This window comes from Engystomops pustulosus, chromosome 10 (genome assembly GCF_040894005.1).
Source record: "Engystomops pustulosus chromosome 10, aEngPut4.maternal, whole genome shotgun sequence".
In the NCBI taxonomy this organism is placed as follows: Eukaryota; Metazoa; Chordata; class Amphibia; order Anura; family Leptodactylidae; genus Engystomops; species Engystomops pustulosus.
The window spans coordinates 40,755,419-40,780,165 of NC_092420.1; the positions used below are offsets into that span (position 1 = coordinate 40,755,419).

General features: G+C 41.0%; 1 protein-coding gene across 12 annotated transcripts in view; it reads right to left on the reverse strand.

Moving 5' to 3' along the window:
• RBFOX2 (RNA binding fox-1 homolog 2) overlaps positions 1 to 24,747 on the reverse strand; it is a 185,138-nt gene that overhangs the window by 28,376 nt on the left and 132,015 nt on the right. For 9 of the 12 annotated variants that reach the window (XM_072128928.1, XM_072128929.1, XM_072128920.1 and 6 more), the window contains 2 exons: positions 18,899 to 18,990; positions 10,353 to 10,425 (listed from right to left, as the gene is read on the reverse strand). In XM_072128928.1, the coding sequence (XP_071985029.1) occupies positions 10,353 to 10,425; positions 18,899 to 18,990 (165 nt within the window). Of the gene's footprint in view, positions 1 to 10,352; positions 10,426 to 18,898; positions 18,991 to 24,747 lie in introns of those variants that run through there. The other 3 variants (XM_072128926.1, XM_072128930.1, XM_072128927.1) reach the window with 1 other exon arrangement.

The following is a 24,747-nucleotide window of genomic DNA, read 5'->3' on the forward strand; positions in this document are numbered from 1 at the left end:
AGGTGGTCTAATTCTGTTAGTAGCTTTCACAAACCTTTTGATCCATCTATGTTCTGCCAATGAGGAGTCGAAGAAGACACTTAAGGCTGAAATTTGTACATTAAGAGTACTGGTTTTTAACCCTTGTCAAATCCAGCCTACAAGAAATCCAGGATGTGGAAAAGATTTGGAGAGGATTGGTCAAGGAGGATAGATCCAAAGAAAAACAAAATCTCTTCCGTATTTTTAGATATATGGCTGAAGTGAGTGGTTTCCTGCTAGCTTGTACCTTTTTTGATAATCCCTTAGTTCTTAAGAGTCTCCTTTCAGGATCCAAGCTGAGAGTGAGACCCTGTGGGTTCGGATGGACCAATGGACCCTGGTATAAAAGATCTTCTCGATTGGGTAACAGAATGGGTTCTGATAGAGCCATCTTCTTCAAAAGAGGGAACCAGCTCTTTTTGGGCCAGAATGGGACGATTAGAATAGTCCTGGCTCTGTCTCTTTGAATCTTTTGTATTACTCTGGCGATGATTGGCAGAGGAGGAAATGCATAGGATAGATGTGCATCCCACCTGTGGCTGAACGCATCCATCTGGGACAGTACCTCTGTATGAGTCAGAGAGAAGAAACACTTCTCTTTCGAGTTTTCTCTGGTAGTGAAGAGATCCACTACTGGCACACCCCACATTTGGGTCAGATGACAGAACACTTCTCGATTCAGACACCACTCGTTCTGATCTATCTTCCTTCTGCTCAGAAAGTCCGCAATCGGGTTGTCCTTGCCCCTTAGATGGACTGCGGATAAGGAGGCTATATTCATTTCTGCCCAAAAGAAAATTTCGCCCGAGAGGTCCATAAGATCTGGGGATCTTGTTCCTCCCCGATGTTGGAGATAGTCCTGTCGAACAATTCCACAGTAGTAGCCTTTCACATGGAGACCCCTCAGCAGATGAACTGCCGCCTCCAGGCCTTCCAAGATCGCTCTTAGTTCTCAATAGTTTGAAGACATCTTCTGAATGTAGGGAGGCCAATTTCCCTGAAAGTAAGCCCCTGTCACATTTGCTCCCCATCCCTTCTGGCTCGCGTCTGTCTGCACTATAGAAAGTGGCCAAGGATGCTATGGTATTCCAATCTCTAGGTGAGCCGGATTGATCCACTAAGATAGAGCCTTCTTGACTGCTGGGGTGATGCTGATGGGATTGTCTAAGTGCAGGTGGTCTTTGTCCCAGGCCTGGAGGATCCAGCTTCGTACCACCCTTGTGCGATTCTGTGCCCACTGGACTCATACACTGGATACAGGCTGTGAGCTGTCCCAGAAGTCTTATTGAGCATCTTTGTTGTTTCAGAAAAGTCTCTACTTGTGACATGAGGCATTCTTTCTTTTCCTCCGGAAGAAAGGATTTCTGACTGATGGAATCCAGAAATATTCCCAGGAAAATGATGCCTGTGCTTGGATCCAAAGAGGACTTTTCCCAATTTATGATAGAGCCTAATCCCTGCAATGTTCGGATTGTCAAATCTCTGTGAAGAATAAGCTCTTCCCGTGTCTCTGCTAATATATGCAAATCATCCAGATAGGGAACTACTAGGACCTGCTGGGTTCTTAAGAACGCAATCGCCTCTATAATTATTTTGGAAAATATTCTCGTGGCAGATGAGATCCCGAACGGAAGAGCCTTCTACTGTTTTCAGATGTTCCCCTTCTGGTGAAAGAATCGCAAACCTCAGGAACTTTTGTGATAGTAGATAAATTGGAACGTGGTAATATGCATCCTTTAAGTCGATTGAGCACTTGTATGCTCCTTGATGGATTAGAGTTGTTGCTGACTCCATCTTGAATTTGCGGTACAGGAGATGTAGATTTAGCTGCTTGAGATTGCAAATCATCCTGTGTGACCCATTGGGCTTCTGGATAAGAAAAAGAGGAGAAAAATGGCCATTCCCCCATTTCTCTTTGGGAACCGGAGAAATTACATCCAACTGGAGGAGTTTTTGAACTTGCGGCCTTGCTTACCCCTTCCTCTGTAGGAACCTTTCCTATCTTTATAGTCCTGAAAGGGCTGTTTCTTTGGTACATTTTTGATATCAGGAAACCCCTTCTTTTTATCTGCCGCTTTCTCCGGAATAGAATCCATTTCTGTTCCAAACACAAATTCGCCTTCAAAGGGGATGCTGCATAATTTAGACTTAGATCTGACATCACCTCCCCACTGCATTAACCATAGGGAACGTGTGGCGGCCACCGATAAGGCACTTTCTTTGGCAGAGAACCTAACTGATTCCCCCTTAAGCGTCAGCAATGAAGGCAGTTGCAGATTTTAAAGTAGGCAATGTCTCTAGGAGAAGCTCTCTAGGGGTTCCATTTTTAATATGTTTCTCCAATTCAGACAACCAGAAGTACATGGTACCTTCTTGAGCAAACTTTCTGCTTTCCCATCCATTGGATCCTTTAGTTGGATAGAATTCTCAAAAGGCAAGCCTGAGCGCTATGTTAACTTAGTAACTTGAATATCCACCTTAGGTGAGGAATTCCAAAACCTTGTCTCCCCTTCAAAAAAAAGACGGTTTCTGAATTCCTTAGAAACCGAAATGCTCCTTTCTGGATCTCTCCATTCCTCTTGAATAAGTTGGTTAAGAGTGTCATTAATAGGAAAAACTCTTCTCTTTGAAGCTCTAAGAATACCACACAGTTCATCTTGGATAAACTTAGATTCTTCTACATCCTATATTTTTAAGGAATCACGAACAGTCTTCAATAATTGATCCTTGGAAGAAAAGAGGTATCTGGATTCCATTTTAGAGGAAGAGCTAGAGGTAGGAGGATCCAATTATAAGGAATCTTTGAAAGATGACTCCCCATCCGAGTCAGGCTCCGAATCTGAATTGCACATCATAGGCCTTTTTAGTGGCGGACCAGGGAGGTTGAGTGAAGTTATAGAGGTGGCAACTGAGGTCTGTACTTCCCTTTTAATAAAGGAACATATTTCTTCCATAAATCCTGATCTTTCTTCTTTCAATAGATTATCCAGAGTCTTTACACACAGGTTTCTTGTAGGCTGGGCTGATCCTTGCGTAGCACATATTACATTTACGGGAAGTGGATTTTTTCTTTTCAGATTCTTTAGAGAGCTCCTTATGGTAATTTCTCAACTACAAGCTGCCAGTGGATTCCAATTCCCTTTAAGTGTTTTGTCATAAAACAAATTAAAATGTATTTAAAATCAAAAGATGAATGGCAAACCCCCAACCCTCAACTCCACTACAGAAAAATAAAATGTAATAAATTACAGAATATTTATGTGTACACATCAACATTTCTATTATTCGTGGAAGATGTTGGGCCTAGGGATCGATTTCTAGGGATAGACTTAGCCCTATGTGAGATCAGTGGTTGGCAGGGCATGCAAGGAAATCACCATGTTCCTGCAACTACTAACATGGAAGTGGTTACACAGTAAGCACGAATACAGTAACGAGGCCCCAGAAGTCCGGAGAATACAGGACATTACAGGAAATCTTGTTGCCAGGGAATTAAGTGGCCTGTGGCTCCCACAGACAGAAGATTTATCAGAGCTTACTAGAACATCCGTATGGTCCCCCTATTATATAATAATTACGCAAAGTTTATTTTATACTAAATAAATCTGAATTGTAAAGACCATACTACACTATCCATGTGCGTATTTCTTCCAGCAATCTGCTATGGTGAATAGTGGCGACGAAGGAGGATAAAACGTAGTGGTGATGGTCTGAATAGTAGCCTATTCCCATCTGTGCAATTGTGCTAGTTTTTTGGAGACCGTTTAATCATCGAATGAAAATTTGTTGAATATTTTATCGAAGGAGAAGGAAATAGCAAGAAGACCTGGTGCTCCAGTCAGAGTAGCTCCTCTACGTTCCTGCTGATAGGGTGGTTGTGCGCCCGTTACAACTGTAGTTATGTCAGCAGGGACAAAGCATGATGGGCCTGTGTGTATATGTATGAATGGGGGTGTGTGCGCACATTGCACATTGTAATCAATGGGTTAAAAAAAAAAAAAAAAGACCGAGGCTGTCACGGCAACGAATCGCCACTCCCCGATGACATCAATGGGAAGCGACGATCTACACCATGATGGCGGCGCCATCTTCTTGAAGCCACCAGCAGCTTTGCCGGCTGCTCATGGGTGTTGCGCTCATGGGTGTTGCGATCATGGGTGTTGCAACATGCAGAAAAGACTTACCGGCTATGCAGCTGACCTGTGACGTGCTATTACAGGCAAAATAAAAAAAGTAAAAATAAATAGTGCTATTCTAGTTCTGCTTTCATTCAATAACCTGCTTTGGATTTTTGGAGTTCATTGGCCTACTTTCAAAAGTAGACTAGTGAACGCTAGTAACCCATATAAATTTTGGTACATGAGAGTCCTGCTTTTCAGGACTTCCATGGGCCATATTTTATGAACAGTAATAAGATATAGCACATGGACTCCCTTCAGATATGAAAGGGTCCCTGCACTCTATTCATGGCTTCAACCTCGGAACCCTCCTGACGCTTTAGCATAAATTTAAAAAGTTGATTTTAAAAGGAATGAGGCCATGGATAAAAATATAAGAACATTACCATGGTTCACAGAGCTAGGATCTTTGAGTGTCATGGTTTATCAAGCTTTATTTTGATGGTAGATTTCCTTTAAATGATTATAGCTTTGGAACAGTCTAACATAGAACATTTAATTTTTTTCCCCCTGACATGTGAGGCTTTAATGAGATTTGAGCTGAACCTGTATCGGGATACACAGGATGTAGCCGACACCCCAGTGTAACACCCGCGGTCGGCGTGGGCTCCGAACGTGGGTGTTTAACCCTTTAAATGCTGCAGTCAGTGCAACCGCGGCTTTTAAACTGGCTTTGGGGGTCATTCCCCCCACCCCTGTTTTGGGAGGGGGGGGGGGGCGATCGTTGCTTTGGCAGCCCCGGGGTCTGATCAGGACCCCAGAGCTGCCTGTAGGCACTGGCTAAAAGATGGCGTCTGTGACATCATCTTAAAGGCACAGTGTCAGCCTATGTATGTGCATAGGCTGACACTGCGAATACCCAGCATTATATTAAGGGCAGGGGCGAGCAAGCTATGTGCTACAGGGGGCGGGCAGGCTATATACTGGGGAGGCTGTGACGAATGCATTTCCCACCCTTTTGTGTTAAAATTAACTGGTCGGCTTATACTCGAGTTATTTTTCTGCTAGGGGAAGCAACATTTTAAACAAACAATTACCGTATATTCAGGCGTATAAGACGACTTTTGAAGACAGAAAAATCTTCTGTCTAGTCTGGGGTCGTCTTATACGCCGGTAATCGCGACCGCCCGCCGTGTATTCACAGCGGCGGTCGGGTCGCGCTGCATGCTAGCACCGATCGCGGGTGTTTTCACAGCGATGGCTTACCTGGGATCGCCGCTCCCCGTGACGTCATCGAGGACGGCGATCCGTCTCCATGGTAGCCTCGGGTCTTCCGAAGACCCGAGGCTATTTCGTTTTAGCACATTGTAATGAATGAGGAGGAAAATCCCCATATACTGCCATACTGTAGTATGGCAGTATATGATAGGATCGATCAGACAACCTAGGGTAAAAGTACCCTAGGGAGTCTGAAAAATAGTAAAAATAAAAAAAACCTAAAATTTCAAATCACCCCCCTTTCCTTCGACATAAATATAAATAAACAGTAAAAATCATAAACACATCAGGTATCGACGCATCCGAAAATGCCCGATCTATCAAAATAACGGTTTTTCAATGCGTTTAACCCCGTAACGGAAAATAGTGTCCAAAGTCGAAATTGGCACTTTTTTGCCATTTTGAAAAATAAAAAAAAATAAAAAAAAAAAAAATAAATAAATAAATATCGATAAAAAAAGTGATCAAAAAGGTCGTACAGGCCTAAAAATGATATCATTGAAAATATCAAATTTCGCAAAAAATTACACCACCCACAGCTCCGTACACCAAAGTATAAAAAAGCTATTAGCGCCAGAAGTTGGCAAAATCAAAAAAATAATTTTTGTACAGGAGGTTTTCATTTTTGTAAATGTATGAAAACATTATAAAAAATATACAAATTTGGTATCCCCTTAATCGTACCGACCCAAAGAATAAAGTAGACATGTCATTTGGGGCGCTCAGTGAAAGACGTAATATCCAAACCCACAAGAAAATGGCGCAAATGCGTTTTTTCACCATTTTCATTGCATTTGGAATTTTTTCCCGGCTTCTGAGTACATGGCATGGAATATTTAATAAAATAAAAATTTAAGGTGCAGTATGGTAACATTTACAGTAAAATGGACGATGGTAATGTTGTTGTTGCATGCCTTATGTTTATGAGCGACAGTTTTCCTGCTACCGTATATACTCGTGTATAAGCCGAGTTTTTCAGCACAAAAAGTGCTAAAAAAACCCTCACTTCGGCTTATACACGAGTTAAGAAAAAAAAAAAAATGTAATACTCACCCTCCGGTGTCCCGATCTTCAGCGCGAGGCTCCCAAGCCTCGGCGCGGTACCAGGAGGTGGCGGCTCCTCTTCTTTCTTCCGGCAGGCGCACAATAAGATGAAGCGGTGTCATAGTGCGCGCCCGCCGACAGATCGCATGGACGCGATCTGCCGGCTACAGAAGAAAGAAGAGGAGCCGCGCCTCCTGGTACCGCGACGAGGATCGGGAGCCTCGCGCTGAGGATCGGGACCCGCGCCAACGATCCAGACACCGGAGGGTGAGTATTAGGTTTTATTTTTTTATACGCTTGGCAGGGGGAAGGCTGTATACCACATGGGGTCAGGCTGTATACCACATGGGGACAGGCTGTATACCACATGGGGACAGGCTGTATACCACATGGGGACAGGCTGTATACTACACCCTCGGCTTATACTCGAGTCAATAGGTTTTCCCAGTTTTTGGTGGTAAAATGAGGGGTCTCGGCTTATACTCGGGTCGGCTTATACTCGAGTATATACGGTATATACCTGCATGTCATAAGAATTTAAATTAAAAAAAGGACCATGTTAAATTCAAATCTGTTTTTTTTTACATTTTTACCGGCGTTTTATATGCGTTGGAAAAGGGGTAGTCTTATATGGCGAATATATCTTAAACTCTATATTTTAACAGGAAAGTAGGGGGGTCGTCTTATACACCAGGTCGTCTTATACGCCGGAATATACGGTACAAATTAGATTATATTCTAATGATCCATTTTATATATTATTAGTGTTGTTCCTGTAATGCCTTTAAGGAATTGACCTTTTAGGCATGGATTAACCTCTCTACAGTTATACAATTTCTAATTGCACATACCCCATGCAGATCTGTATCACTAAAAAAAAATCATATAGTAATATATATTCGAAGAAAAGGCTGGTGTCCCAAGATTGTAGAGAGGGAGAGGTAGGAAAATGGATTTTTTGCAGTTTAGTCTGATTGTATACATACGTAGGTTTTTAACAATAATGAAGAATTTTTATTAACTTATTTGGTTGTATACAGCCCAAATTTAAAAAAACACCAGCCCAATCATTCAGCAAGCATAGTTCTTAAATATATACTATGGTGTGAGCGGGCACTACTGGAAAATAGCGTGAAGACCATTGTCCACGTATCCCTGAATGCAACATATGACAACACTAAAGAAAAAGATGGGATACGTAAAAAGGACTGACCATAAATAACAATATATTTTATTGAAAATATCCACACATATAAACAGGACAAGGAAAAAGGTTAAAAGCACTTAAAAAGATACACACAAAGGGGAGGGTGGTCCGCTCCACATCCCTCCCCGTCTGATTGGGTTTGCCTGCGTCACTGGTTTACACCTCTACCCAGATAGGTATAGCGTATGCATTGCCCTATCTAGTGGCATTGTTTTTTCACACAGGCAGCCCTGCTTCGATCACCAGGTTTTGTATATACCCAGCCTCACTTGGTCATTGAGTTTCTATTCGAAATCATATTGTTAATTGCGGTTTGGAAACCTGGTGTTAACTTGTACATTCATTTCTACATATTTTCATATTGTCTGTACGTGGGAGGGACGATAGGGTCCATTGACCCTTGGTAGCCAGATACACCTTGGTGTGTATCTTTTTAAGTGCTTTTAACCTTTTTCCTTGTCCTGTTTATATGTGTGGATATTTTCAATAAAATATATGGTTATTTATGGTCAGTCCTTTGTACGTATCCCACCTTTTTCATTAGTGTTGTCATAGTTCTTAAATATGTTAACAAAATATTTTGACACTTTTTTCATCCAACTTGTTTTACCTGGGGTAGGAATGGCAAATTAGTAATTATCAGCTTATTATTGCATTACTACACATTACTGCTAATCAAGTGCCTAATCCTCAGAGCTCAAAACATTTTTATTCAGTCTTACAGTATTTATTTTATTTTTTTTTTGAACATACACTTACAGTCCCAGGCAAAGGTGTAACTTGAAGCTACTGGAACCCAGTGGAAAATCAGTACCATATCTCTCATCAATACCCCCCAACTATAATGCATAGCTCATACCTTCTGCACACCCAGGACTTTAAAGGACATCTACCACTAAGGTTTGTAAACCAAGCACACAGACACTTGCATGTTCCCCCTCTGGCAGTATAACTTTTGAACACTGTTACTTATCAAAGTGATTCTGAGGTTTTGCGTTTTGAAATCATTGCGTTTTCAGGCAGATAGATATACCACCTAAATAAATTGCTGAATAACATTTCCCATATGTCTACTTCACTTTTTGAAATGTCTGGATAATTTATTTTGACGCCACGCGGCTTACAAATCGAATATAGCTTTTCTGGATTTTCAGAATTGACTATTTTGGGGATAAATACAGTTTTGAATGAAATTTTACATATTTGGCATGAAAACCCCCTATATAAAATCAACCAATTTTCAAATCTGCACCCTTCAAACTATCAGAAGCACCTTTTAGGAAGATTGTTAACCCCTTGAGATCTTCATAGTAATTGAATCAAAATGGAGGTGAAATTTAGAATGATCAAATTGTGCCGGTTATGTGTTCATTTAGCCCTAAAATTTACACATTTCCAAAAGATAAAGAGAAAACCCACCTTCCACCGCAGAGCGAGAAAGGGTAAAAAAAAAAAAAAAAAAAAAAGGCATTAAAAATGTTTGCAAATGAGCCTGAGGAGTTCAAGCCCCTCAGGCTCATTTGCACAATTTTTAGAGCTTTTTTTTTTTTTTTTTTTTTTAAACCAAGGAATAAGAAGCTAAAAGAAGAGCATATCCTGTCAGAGGGGGCACACAGACCAGTATGTCAGTGTGCTTGGCTTACTTTCCTCGATCCTGGCGGTAGATATCCTTTTATATAAACATGTTATGATGGAGAATTCTGTATTAACCTTAGATTATTAACTTTACTGGGCATTCCTTTTTTAAATTTAGCTCTCAAAATCGATTTCATACATTGCTACATGCGAATGGACTGACTAATTTCTTTAAGTCACAAGACTAAAGACTAGTAATTTGTAATGGGCAACTAGGATTCACACCGTAAGTTACTGTGCTTTAGGCTGCATGCACACTGCCGTTGCCCGCCCGTACTGTAGCATGGCAGGCACACGACGGCGCCGGGGAGAGGAGGAGGAGGTGAGCGCTGCTCACCCCCGCCCCTCTCCATAAAGGAATATAGTGCACTGCACCGTATGCCGAGAAGAGATAGGACATATACTATCTTTTCACCGGGTACGGAGCGGTACATTGCCACACCCGTAGGGCGCCATGCGCCCATTGCCGTCAATGGGGACGTATGTTGGCCGTATATACGTCCCCCATTCGGCAATGTGAATTCAGCCGTAGTTGTAGCTTCTGGGTCCCTACAATTACGATTCAGTGTCTTAGAAAAGGTAGCCAATTGTAAGGCTTTTGCAAGTTTTTTGCTTTCCTATACTGCCGTGAAATTGAACTAGCCAGGCAAAAACAACCAGGACAATCTTTGTTATTCCCACAAGCTTGAATGCATTTCAATGCACATGTCCACGAGCCCTCTCCAAAGTCGGTCTACAAAGGAGTCAGGAGAACACAGGTGCCAAGGGGAAAGGAGTGGGCTCCAGTGATGATAGCACATCCATTTTTTATCAAACATTTTTTTCAAACATGCCCTACAGCCTTCTAATGGACTGGTAGTGAACTTAGTAATGGGGAACGCACAATTGTTGGGAATTAAAATGCATGCACTCAAATAATTTGAAAGGCTCTCAAGTCCACTGCATTAAAAGAAAATTACTTCCTATTAACAAATCAATATTTCAGAAAAAAAACCAAATTGTTTTTTACAGTAATTTTAATAAATTAAGGGGGCTTAAAATCTACTTACCACAGCTCCCACTCCGTAACTGGTAGCAGGGGCCAGGGCATGATATGGGTCAGCTGTATATACCCTCCCGTATCTGTGCAGGAAAACATAGTGTAAGCAGCAGGAATTAGGTTTAAGGTTTATAGTTCACTCTTAAGATCCAACTAAGGAATAGATTATCAAAGCTGAATGTCAAACATAGAAAATGTTAGTCCCTATTAAAAGAAGAGTTATGCACACAGATATCCTCTCATCCCTCTACATACACACTGCATTCAAAATGATATCAGACTACTTTAACATTTTCTGCATTCTCTTACATTACAGCATTTTTCTAGTTAATACAAATAAAAATAAAAAAAATAAATCTGAAAGAAACATCTCCACTGAATTCTGTCTTAAACAGTCGTAAGAAAATGTGCACTCTCTCGAGATCAAATGATTTTACATAATGGGGGAGTGGCATCTAGTCTTAAGAGGGTCTTTATATGAGGTAGATACATCATCAGAGGAAATTCCATCATGTTGTTATTAAAAGAAACCTCACACCAGGGACCGCATTTTCAGTAAAGACAGGTTCCTAATGAAATCCTTTGTTTAGTCCAAGGGGTTGCTTTGGTTTGGATGCATTTAAAAAAAAAATCAACATGTGACGTGTGTGCTGTTCACTCCTCAGCTCTCAGCCCCCCCCCCCCCCTTTGTGCTCATGTACAGTTCCTCCCTCTCCCACTGATGTCAGCTCACCACACCAAGTTCTGATTCTGTGAAGGAGCACAAAGGTGGGTGCTAGTGATGGGTCAGTCGCGAATGAGTCGAAACAAAGTGCAGGATCTTTCGCGTGAATGATGGGAGTCAGCTCACCTCAGTGAATTGATAGCTCACTTAACCCGACTCCTAATTGGCTCACCACGCTCCCTTTACCCAGTGGTGTGGGGTGATTTACTGGCCTGAGAAACCAAACGGGTCTCACCGTTTGATTATAAATCTAAAGAAACTGAACAAATTCATCAGCTACAAATTTTTCAAGATGGAATCACTAAAATCTGCAGCACCTCTAATAAGTTTCAATTATTTTCTCTGCACAATAGACCTCAAGGACGCGTCATCAGAAATATCTCATTTGTGCGATCAGATCCCCGGAAGGAGAAATCCTTCTCTTCCAATTCAGGGCACTGCCTTTTGGAATTTCATCTGCCTCCCACTTTTATTTTGGGGAATATGCGTAAGTGGTAGCCCACTTAAGGATGAGGAATAAGTAATTGTACCATACCTAGACTATCTACTCTTTATTGCCGGAACAGAGGCCGAGCTAAGGGATCACTTACAGATCTCCCTGCAGCTTCTTCAAGATCGGATGGGATGGATAATAAATTGAGAAAAATTCAACCCAACTTCACAGAGGAGGAAGAAGTTTCTAGGTGTAAAGTTGGACTTGGCAAAACAGAGTTCTTTTTTACCACAAGAGGAAGTGTTAAAATTGAAACAAGCTGTGAGTCTTTTTCAGAAAAAGAATGTCTGCAATATCCGGGGAGCCCCAAGTCTCCTAGAACTCTTGACATCCTGCATCCAGTGCATAGCATGGGCTCAGAACCATACAAGAATTATGCAAGCTTGGACAATCCAGATTTGGGACAAAAACCCTCTACATCTGGACTTCAACGTAAAAATTCCTTATCTAGTCAAGCATTTCTTCACCTGGTGGAGGAATTCCCAAAATCAGTGGAACCCCACTCCAGTTCTCACAATCCATACCGATCTGAAGGTTTAAGGGTAGGACTTCCAGGGCAGCATCTTCAGGAACAGTGGGACAATTTCACTTGCTCGATGTCCTACAAGGAACTAAAAGCTGTCCTGGAGACTCTCAAAACAGTCCCCAAGTCCATAAAAGGCCACCTTGTCAGAATCCTCTCCGACAATACGACAACTATTGCATACCTTCGCAGACAGGGGGGTACAAAATAAAAAAGCCTGACATGCCTATCCCGTCAGATCTTCAAGTCGGCGGAATCCTACCTCCTTTCCCTCTCGGCAATTCACCTCAGAGGTACAGAAAATGTAGAAGCAGACTTCCGGAGCAGATTCATACTGGATCCAAACGAATGGTCACTAAACCCAGAAACCTTTGAAGAAATCTGTTATCTCTGGGGGAATCCAGTACTGGATCTGTTTGCAAATCACCAAAAACAGGAAGACGTCCCACTTCTTTTCTCTGGATCCCAGGGATTCTCCAGCAGGCCTAGATGCCTTCAGCCAATCATGGGGGATAGGTCTAGTCTACACTTTTCCCCCTATATCTATGATCCCCAGGGTACCACAGACGTTGAGGAGCGAGCAGGCTCTACTGATCCTTATTGCCCCATACTGGCCAAAAAGAAGCTGGTTTCCGGTTATTCAGAGACTGTCTATACACAGCCCCTTTCACCTCCCGTACAAAGGATCTTCTTACACAGGGACCATTACGTCACCAAAACATAAATCAGTTAAAACTTACAGCCTGGAATCCTGAGAGGACATTCTTAGCATATAAGGGCCTTTCTAATGAAGTGATAAGGACCATTAAAGCGAGTAGGAAACCTGTAACCAATGCTATCTATCAAGAGATTTGGAAGAAATGCTCTTCTTGGTGTGGGGACCACCCTCCCTCTCAGGGCGCCCCAAATCTAGCACAAATTTTAGATTTTTTACAAATCAGGGTTTTCTCTGGGACTTCGTGCAGAAATTTGGACTTTGAGGGTACTGGGCCTAAGCGGTTTTCTAGATTTCCCCTAGCAGATTATCGGTGGGTTAAGAGGTTCATTAAAGGCTGTTCCCGTATCAGACCATATAGAAAAAAAACAGGTGCCCCCTTGGGATCTTTCCTTAGTTCTAAACTATCTCAGTGTCTCCCTTCGAACCTTTAGATTCTGATAAAATTTAAAAAATCTTACTCTTAAAACCGCTTTTATGATAGCCATTACCACAGACCGGAGATTAGATGAGATTCAGGCCCTCTCCTGTAAAGATCCTTTTTTAAGAATACTAGACGATAGGATAGTACTTAAATTAGTCCCCCTCTTTCTTCCAAAAGTAGTCTCAGACTTCCACCGCAGACAGAAAATTGTTCTTCCCTCCTTCTGTTCAAACCCTAAAACAGATTGTGAGAGAAGATGGCGAACCCTATACCAGGGGTCAGGAACCTTTTTGGCTGAGAGAGCCATGAACGCCACATATTTTAAAATGTTATTCCATATGCATATGCCCCCAGTAGATAGGTAGTCCCAGTGTCACGGGTGCTCCTGCGATCCAAGTCTCAGATCGCAGGCACAGCCGTGCCCCTCTCCGTGGCGGGGCCCCTTTCCGAGCTCACTCAATTCACCATTTCCTGGCTCCAGTCCCAGCTGGCCAGCGCGCTCGTGCCAGGACTTGGCACTGCCCACTTCCCGGGGTCCTATAAAGACCGGCGGCTCCCAGCTTTCCACGCCAGATCTTAGTGCTTCATGCCTATGAGGAAGCTTTCCATAGTGCTTACTTCCCAAGTGCTGACCTTCCCATTGTTGCCTGCTTTGACCGTCTGCCTGTTCCTGACCACGAGACTGCCTAGCGAACCTGTACCTGGACCTTAGCTGCCACCGTGGACAAGTCGCGCCTGTGGAACGACCTGGTGGTACCACGATGCAGCAAGACCATCCTGCTTTACGGCGGGCTCTGGTGAGGACCGGGTGCCACTTAGATTCCGGTCCCAGTTGTCTGCTTAAATCATTGTCCACAGTGGTCCAGGGGGATCACTACTCCAAATCCTGACACCCACCACATAACCCCAGAAGAAAGGTAGCCACAGCACATGCCCCAAGTAGATAGGTAGCCATAGCACATGTCCCCCAGTATATAGGTAGCAACAGCACATGTCCCCCAGTATATAGGTAGCAACAGCACATGCCCCCAAGTAGATAGGTAGCCACAACACATGCCCCCCAGTAGATAAGTAGTCACTTACCAGTGCTCCCTGCAGCCAGCTCCTCATCGCTCCCACGCTCTTCTCTTTGACCATGGCGGCGACAGCGCATGGTCGTACAAAGGACATAGACAGCGGTAAAATCGCTGCCTGTGTCCAGTGATCAGTCTAAGACACTAAGACGCTTGGATATTGCCGCTCAGAATGATCTGGCGTTCGGAAAGAAAATTCTCCAGGCAGTAGACCCTCCCTAATAATGGTATGATCTGGCAAGTCTCCAGAAGTGGGCCGTCATGGGAACGTGGTGGAAAATATAGAATTAGTCTTACCGGTAATTCGGTTTCCACTAAGTGACCATGAGGCCCCCCATTATTTCCCTCCCTTCCTTCCTTCTTGGTAATGGGTCTAAATTTTCTATACTTGCATCCTTCCAGATGGTACTTTGTTAGACACTGCTGTTGGGTGCTAGGGAGGTGCCTTTTAACCTCTTGTAACTCTCTGTCCCTACAGGATTTAAGGAGCAACCTCCAGGTGGGGGCCGTCATGGTCACTTAGTGGAAACAGAATTACTGGTAAGACCGATTTTATATTTTTCAGGAGTTCATGTGAGCAGGTCTCATTATGGGGTCATTGCAGTTATTTCCCCTCTACCAAAGTCTAAACATTAATAGGAGCCAGATTTAGGTTGGATTTTGACACAGATTTTCCACAATAATCTTTGTCAGAATCCTTACGGACACACACCAACCTCACTCTTTAGGGCATTATCCCATGAATCACACAATAGTAACTGAGGCATAAACCGTTATAGGATAAAATACTGACCCTTGCAGCTTATGCCATCAGGAGGCTCCAGGACATACAGAGCCATGGCCTGCCATCTAATTTCTTCATACACTTTCTGCTTTTACGGTGGTTATCTTGTCGACTCCAATTTCAGAAACAGAGGTAGCAGCATTGCGTTATGCTGCCAACTACTGGCCATCACAAGAATTCCCTCTCCATTGAAGCATGGAAATTATAGCACCTTTCTGACTAAGCAGGACTTTTCAGCTCAGTGCAGTGATGGTGTTGGTTGAATATTTATCTAGAGCTAGACTTACAACTGACTGATTATTTTTGGAGATGGATACAAATAGCAGTACAACAATACACATTCAAACCCAATATAACTTTGGAAATAAAGTAGAGGCCTGAAAAAAAGTCTGCCAACAAGCTATGATTACGAAGATTCACTAACAAAAAAAAATGCTCTTGAAAAGGTTGCAATGTAACAAAATTAAGAATTTAGATCTCTTACCCCAGAAACAAAAAAAAAAATTATCAACACTTAATACAATACAGCTAACTACTCAAATTGATCCATGTGAAAGGGTCTCTGGTTTATGCTGCTTGAATTTGATGGTAGATTTTAGTTGTAATTTAACTGTACATAATGTAAACTGTACTAATGATAATACAACCAAAAGTCAGGATATTATCTTCTCCCTTTTGATCTTCATACGTACCTCTTGAAACATTGACTGTTCACATCTGCATTTGGCAGCTTCCCTTACACATTCAATTATGAATAGCAGGAAAAAAAAAAAAAAAAAAAAAAAAACAGTCTGCGCCTCTTTTTCCAGTTATTAATAATGCATAGAGAATAGAAGGTAACAGACAGATGTTCAGTAATTTAGTGTGAGACAGTCCATAATTGAGAGTGTAACAAAAATCCTGAGTGCAAGTGTAAGCTGGGCCTCAACAACTTCAACATGAGAGTAGAGAAGGAGATACTTCCCATTCTCACACACAATTTGTGTCAGTTAAAATATTGGATTGCTAGTGAATCTAAGGTCAAGCATAAGAAAATTATGTTAAATTTAAGAATTTATATAATGTAGCTTATCCAGGGAACACAAAGTTTTGTGGTAGTCTTACTTTGAAGATGTACTCCAATAGATTTTATGGGACAGATTTATCAAGCTGCCAAAGAGTAAGAATGTGCTTAGTAACCAATTACAGCTCCCCTTTAAAATATTCATGAGCACTGGTAAAATGAAAGCTGAGCTGTAATTGGTTGCCATTTCTTAGGCAGCTTGATAAATCTAAATAGAATGTGAAATTCAACGCAATACAACCATGGCTAAAGCCTCAAGTCCACAATTATTTATTTTTTAAAAATTTTTTTTGGGGGGGGGGGGGCTTGACTCACAGCCTCATTTGGCGCTGGTCACCGAGCAGACTGGTGGAAATAGGACCTGCTCTATCACTTTTTTGCACAGCCAGACTTAGTTACCGTAGTTATTTTTTATTGATAATAGTGGTGTTAATAGTCAGCTCTAATTGGTGAATGCCGCGGTTCCCTTCCTATAATCTTGCTATGACTACTTTGCCCTGGCTGAGCACCACCTATACTGAATAGCTGCCTCCAATCTTAAGGAGGTCCTGTCACCTATAAAATCAGCACTAGATGATGCTTACTAAAGTAAGCAGCTACTAGTGCTAAAACCTCCGATAACGCTAATAAACACTGCCGCGCTGCACACTAGAAGCGCCGGAACGTGCTGGAAGCGAGTATTCATGAGGGAGCGGGGTTAGGGGAGATTGCGCGCGGCAGTCACTGCCGGCCTATGGAGTGGGCGGGGCAGTCCGGGGAAGAGGCAGCGCCTTGGACCGCCACCCTCATAAATACGCCGGACCACCTATACTGAATAGCTGCCTCCAATCTTAAGGAGGTCCGGTCACCTATAAATCAGCACTAGATGATGCTTACTAAAGTAAGCAGCTACTAGTGCTAAAACCTCCAATAACGCTAATAAACACTGCCGCGCTGCACACTAGAAGCGCCGGAACGTGCTGAAAGCGAGTATTCATGAGGGAGCGGGGTTAGGGGAGATTGCGCGCGGCAGTCACTGCCGGCCTATGGAGTGGGCGGGGCAGTCCGGGGAAGAGGCAGCGCCTTGGACCGCCACCCTCATAAATACGCCGGACCGCTTCCAGCCCGGTCCGCCATTTCTAGTGTACAGTGTGACAGCGTTTGTTAGCATTATCGGAACACTGCTGCGTTCTGTTTTAGTGTTATTTTTTTAGGTGACAGGTCCTCTTTAAAAGAGCAGACTGTGCCCCTATTTTCTACCTGTAACCAGAGCAAAGAATAAGGGCATCTGAAGTCACACCACTCCTCCAGCCTCTAAAATGGACTCCAATCACACAAAAAGTGACTCTTCAGCTCATTCGCATGACTTGAAAGACTGGAGGCAAATTTTTTTTTTTTTTGCAGATACAGGTGCCAGATTTAACATTAAAACCGTGGATGTTAAAAAGGAATTGCATAACCTAAAATAAGGGTGCTGTTAAGTGGTGCAAAATCTGGTAAAAAGTTTTCCTTTCAACTAGTACTGGCTGATACTTTTCTCACCCATAACAGTGTGCAATAGGTTTACTAACTGCATAATTGAAAATATTAAAGGGGTTTACCCATGAAATAAAATTCTCAAATTTCAACCCCCTAGTTTATACAATAAAGATAATGTTTAACTACTTACTTTACTTTAACACTCACCATCACTGAGTAATAAGAGCTAGATTCCAGAGTGTGGAAGAGGACTCTCTAAGCAAACACATTATAATCCATGTAGTGCTATGAGATAGTGTGCTGACAATGTGGTTAGATTATCAGAGTACAGGCAGTCCCTGGTTTACGTACAAGATAGGGTCCGGAGGTTTGTTCTTAAGTTGAATTTGTATGTAAGTCGAAACTGTATATTTCATAAATGTAGATCCAGACAAAAAAATGTTGGGCCCCAGTGACAATTGGAGTTTAAAATTTTTTGCTGTAATGGGACCAAGGATTATCAATAAAGCTTTATTACAGTCACTTTACAGCTGATTATTGCAATCTGGGACTATAGCAAAGCATTCAGAAAGCTTCAGAGGTCAGAGGGGTCTGTCTTTAACTATGGGTTGTCTGTAAGTCAGGTGTCCTTAAGTAGGGGACCACCTTCATTTAGCTTTCATTTAGCTTCTGAACATTGTACTAGTATCTGACACACAAAGAGAGGATACAGATGAGAGATGATAAGATCCATGAGATGCATATTACACATGACATTCTCAGTTCTTCTATTACAGGCATAACATACTGTGAGGGAATAGAATCCATTTTTGAATCTGTTCTTCTATCATGTATCTATACAAAGATCTTTGGCTCTATTGATAGAAAAGACTAGTACCCATCCCCCCGAGTACACAGATCATTTTACACCGATAGCTCCTCTTGAGGGCTATTGGAATGTGGGTATGGTCAGTAGGTTCCTTTGTCTCAAGAACCTATAAAAAACTGTCTGCAACCTAAATAAATTGGAATTCTCTCAAACATGTGAAGGTCTGAGTGATTCACCGAGCAGCTCGTACTATACAATGATTTGGAACCACACATCACATCGAGATATTTCCATGACACATACACAGCTCTCATATCGCACCCACTCACACATACTTTCAGATCTGCTGTTTGTAACAGCGAATTAGAGAATGTGCGATTTGGTTATCCCGAGTAGATTTAAGAACCTTGTCTTTGTCTTTACTAGTGTTATTGCTAAATTTGCTAATATTCGTTACAGAACATCTGGAACAAAAAATAAAATCATCATACCCATCGCTGTAGGCTGCAGCAGCTGCGGCAGCGGCGGTGGCTGCTGTGGCAGCAGTAGCTGGTTGAGTGTACCTGTAAGCTGCATATCCACCCTGTTTATAAAAAATAATAGTTAGAAATGTAGTCCAATATTGCATCTTATAGACAAACTAAGTTGTGGTGTGCAAATTAGGCAGGCAGAAAGAAGGAGAAAAAAAAAAAAACAAAAAAAACCCAAATTCTCTGCATTGTGAGTCAGGGATAAATGCTAACAGGCAAATTTTTTTTTCCATGCACAATAGCTTTTAGATATGTATTAGGTTATTCTGTGAAACATGATTTGAAATTGACAAGATCTTAATATGGTTTTTATCTTTAACAGTATACTTTTAGAATATGAAGTAGAGTGCCACTATTATTGCACATTTGTCACACAATATTATTGAACATAAATTAGCACATTACTTTTTTCTTTTTAATATGTATGGGCATTTTTCTATAAACCTCAAACAATTTAAAATAATTCTGGTTAAAAATAATTTGTCTTTTGGACACGTTTAGCAAGTGTCCCAGGAAATCTCACCGTTTTTTTTTTGGCTTCATCTACTCAGTATACATCATGTCTAGCAGGAAACACTGGATGAAAAGTGCATCAAGCTGTGAGTCTTCATCCTGCTTGTATACTTTGGTTATTTGCATCCTACATGTATACTATGGTTTATGTAACTGTGCACATGGCGGGTTAGATCACTGAGGAGACACCTAAAACCCAGATTGGAGGCCATACACTGGAGGGGGGGGGGGGGGGATTGAGAGGTAGGTTGCTTTACAGGGATTAGGTTTGTTTAAGCTGTTATTTGTGGTTAATTAATCATTTGAAACTCTAGAGTTCCATTAGGCAGTCATCCGGTGCCAGAGGCGAGCATATATGTGACCATGCATCTTTTTTACAGTATCTTTTTGGTGGATACATCTTTTTTTCTGTGGTCTGAAATCCTGACGACTTCAGCATGTATGGGGGGGAAAAGGCAAGATCACAAACCATAATTATGTTTTAGGAGAATGTTCAGTAGTATTTTGCATGGGGATAGAAAATAAAAATGAAAATTAATGAAACATACATTTCAGCCTTTTTTCCTGCAATATTTATTCAGGGAAAAGCAAAACCACCACTCCCTCATACTGGACTTTTACAATTTAACAAAATATTGTAAAATAAGATGTACTGTATAAACTAGGGTAAAAGGCAGATCATTGTGAATGATGTGCAAGAACAGGTTACCATTAAACGGTCACTATCAAAATTTGCATAACTTAAGTAGTATTAATAAACAAAATAAACCTTGCAAAATATTAAACTTTAGCTCTTAAATATCTCAGAGGTTTTAGTTCATAACTACTAAGGAGGAGTGACTGGATGCTGTGAGTCATAGCAACAAAGTCTCCTGCCATCAGATTTGAGATAACAGCCATCTCACATAAGCAACATAAGAAACTTGTTGATAAATAAAAAACAAACAAAAAAAAAAAAAAAACATTAAGTCATAATGTTCAGAACAGTTACACCTTTTGTTCACCTCTAGCAGTCATAAATTCCATTAAAAGCAAAGCAATGCTATAAAAAAAGTGTACTGTTTTGCTTCATTTCAAGCGAATCACATCTGTCACAAATACAATACAGTTCAATCTTTAGGCATAAATTATAAAGTATAGTGGAAAAAAATATTCATTGCACAACAAATTCTTCTCACAACCAATTCCAGGACTTTTCCCGTACCCCCCTTACTCTGCAACACTCCATCAAAAGCTGTTAGACTGTCCCCTAGCTTCCAAATCTTTAACGTAACCGAAAACCAAATTTCTTAAGAATTGACTGCAACACACAATAACTGCACTGCTCCCTCATCTCATGTTTTTATCTTTATCCACCCACCCAGTCATGGTCTTCCAACCAGATCACTATATTTTTTGTCTTTTGTATTTTCAATTGTTCTTGTCTTAATGTATTGTAATTTTTTAACTCCTGGAAACACTTAAAGTAAACATACTTCGTAAAAGATTGTTTACATACATTGAGGGGTGTAGTTTCTGTAGTGTAGGGTAATTTATATGGTTTTACTATTATTTAAGCCTCTAAAAGTCACTTGAAAGAGTGTCGCTCGTGAGTTTGAAGCCTTATCACATCCTAGGAAATAAACGGATGCATAAAAAAAAAAAAAAAAAAACATACCAACATAAGGCAGACACTCTGAAAGATTAGTTAGCAAGTTATTTGGGTGGTCTGACATCTCATAGAAAACAGAACATTTCAAACTTTGAAAATGGAGAATTTGTCTGAAATTTTGCCAAATTTCCTTTTCAGAATGAAATGCAAAACTTTTCACTAAAATCATGTCACGAGAAAGCAATCTCCAAATCACCAGGATAGGTTAAAGCTTTCTAAAGTTATAAATAAATATTGTGACATGTCAGATTCTAAAAATAGGACCTGGTCACGAAGGTGAAATCTGGTTTTGGTGTCAAGAGGTTAAAGGCTGTGGTCATCTTTGTGCAAGAGGAACACAACAGATATGGAGTATTAAAATAGGATGTAAATCATTGCCTTTCTTTTTGTAACAAGCCTTTCTTGTCATGCATTAACTATTTTCATTGATCATTAATACTTGTGACTCTGGGCTGTTCCAATGGACTAGTTTGAGAAAGTTTGACACACTAATGTGTTTGTTCACCAAATGTTTTTATTTTTCATATTTTACATATGAACCCAATTTTCAAAAGGAAAATCTTATCATCAAAATCACTTACCCAGGCACCATGACTGTGGTAATATTTTTATTTGTAATCCACGGCATCCTTCCATCTAAAATCAAATTTTTAAATGTTGCTAATGAGTCTGAATGGCTACTGGGGTGGTTACCAGAGCACCTCCATGTTGCAGATTAACAGGTTGCTACACTGTCTCACCCTCGGTTCAAGGTTGACATTCTCCCTCCCTCTCCCTGATGTAATCTCAATGCAGAACAGGATACATACATTAAACAAGTAGTCAATTCCAGATGGATTATAAATACAGGATAAATTGAAAATATACAAAATATAGCCATAAACTGCAAGAAGGGCACTTGATTGCAGTAGGGATGAATAAAAATGATTTTCTCAGAGGCATTTGTGTGCATTATTAGATAATGAAAAAAAATGGATAGATGGATGGAGGTGGCTGTAAAATTAAGAAAATAAGTAGTATAATCAAGATTGCATTTGCAGTAGGGTAAGGATATGGACTGAGTTCTACAGTTATTTATAATTATTTCAATTAATTGCATACAACTATGGTGTAGGAATAACTGAATATAAAAAGCAGCAAGATATTTATCTTCTCAATTAATTATAGACTCAAATCCAATTATGAGCTTCCATTGTTCAAATTTTACAGTCACTTCCATCCATTTATCATTTTTTATTATTTTTCAAGATCTAATAATGAACAAATGGTTGCACGTTTAATGTATGCATTTTTTTTCTATTTAATGTATTCTTATCTTAATGTAATTTTATGCACACAAGAGTCTAAGGCTACATTCACACGAATGTATGGGGGACTTCTGTACAGCCGCAAGCTTGCAGATGTACATACATCCCCCATGGACGGCAATGGCCGCTCGGAGCGATACGCATGTCCTTTCTTTTCCCCTGTTACGGCCCATACGCCGTGCATCTCTATGGAGAGGGAAGAGGTCACCCCCTCCACTTCTCCATCACAGACGTATGCTCGCCTGACCGTAGCCGTGCAGGCATACGTTCATCTGAATGCAGCTTTATACTGTATTTTTAGATCTTATGAAGGAATATGCGTCATCCAAATAAACTAACGTCATCTCAACAAGATCCTTTGTGGACCCTGCAGAACTAACCAAATGTCTCAGTATAGCATGCACAGTAAACTGTCAGAAGCCATTTTGAGGGATACTTTTTACGGGCATTTACACAAGAATTCATAGTTTCATAGTTTATACGGTTGAAAAAAGACACTTGTCCATCAAGTTCAACCAAGGAAGGGAAGGGATTGGATGAGGAAGGGATTTAGGGGAAACAATTCTATATAACATAACCATCAATGTTATTTAGGTGTAAAAAGGCATCTAGACCCTTCTTGAAGCTCTCTGCTGTCCCTGCTGTGACCAGCGCCTGAGGCAGGCTATTCCACAGATTGACCGTTCTCATAGTAAAAAAAAGCCCTGTCGCCTCCGGTGATTAAACCTTGATTTCTCCAAACGGAGACAGTGCCCCCTCGTCTTTTGATTTGATCTAATCTGAAACAACTTACCACCATATTTTTTGTATGGACCATTCATATATTTAAATAAATTAATCATGTCCCCTCGTAGTCGTCTCTTTTCCAGACTAAATAAATCTAGTTGTTTTAATCTTTCCTCATAACCAAGACCCTCCATACCCCTTATCATTTTTGTGGCTCTACGTTGAACCCTCTCCAGCTCCAGGGCATCCTTTTTATGGACCGGTGCCCAGAACTGGACAGCATATTCCAGGTGAGGCTGAACCAATGCCTTGTACAGTGGTAATATTACTTAACCCTATCACGAGAGTCCATACCACTTTTGATACATGACAAGATCCTACTAGCTTTAGAGGCAGCTGATTGACATTGCATGCTGTTATTCAATTTATGATCTACTAGTACCCCCAGGTCCTTCTCAACAAGGGACTCTCCCAGATTTACTCCCCCAAGGACATATTTTGCCTTTGGATTATTGGCCCCCAGGTGCATAACCTTACATTTATCCACATTAAACCTCATTTGCCAAGTGGATGACCAAACATTCAGTTTGTCCAAGTCACCCTGCAGCCTATGAACATCCTCCATAGACTGTATTACACTACACAGTTTGGTGTCATCTGCAAAAATAGACAGTGCTATTAATTCCTACCTCTATATCATTAATAAATATATTAAATAGTAGTGGGCCAAGCACAGAACCCTGAGGTACACCACTCATAACTGGTGACCATTCCGAGTATGAATCATTGACCACAACTCTCTGGATACGATCCTTCAGCCAGTTTTCAATCCAATTGCAAATGATTTCTGCCAAACCAATAGCCCTAATTTTACCCATCAGACGTCTATGAGGGACAGTGTCAAATGCCTTTGCAAAGTCCAAGAACACAATATCCACAGCTGCTCCTCCATCCAGGCATCTGCTCACCTCTTCATAAAAGCAGATAAGGTTAGTTTGACAACTTCTATTCTTAGTAAACCCATGCTGGCTATCACTTATTATTCTATTTGAGGTCACATACTCCAGTATATAGTCTTTTACTAACCCTTCCAATACTTTCCCCACAATGGAAGTTAAGCAATCCGGTAATGCAGTATGGTGACATTAGTCTAACAGGGTGCCATCTCGCTTTAACTTGTACATAGCAACAGCCGGTGAATCTGCAGCATAGAGGGGCTCTCGGAACCACTCTGGTAGCCTTTCAGGGTCAATGGCATAATTTTCTAAAAGTTTCTTTTAGAAGGAATAAGGCTATGGATAATAAGAAGATTACAACAAGTAACAAAGTGTCCCTGGCTTGTCCATCCTTGATCTTGATGGAAGAATTCCTTTAAAAATCTGCCATTTTAAAAACTTCTAAATATCATTTTCTTTCAGACAGTCATACCACCCAAGTAGCTTAACATTTAATCAAATGTATTATGTTGTGGATGGCAATTACTACATTTTAAATGGAAATCGCAAAAACTTACTAGCTGAGGAACCCACTCGTTTCAAGTGACTGGTAGGTATAGAAATTGGAAAACCCAAAAAATTACACCTATTCAGAAACTGCAACCTACAACATCTGTA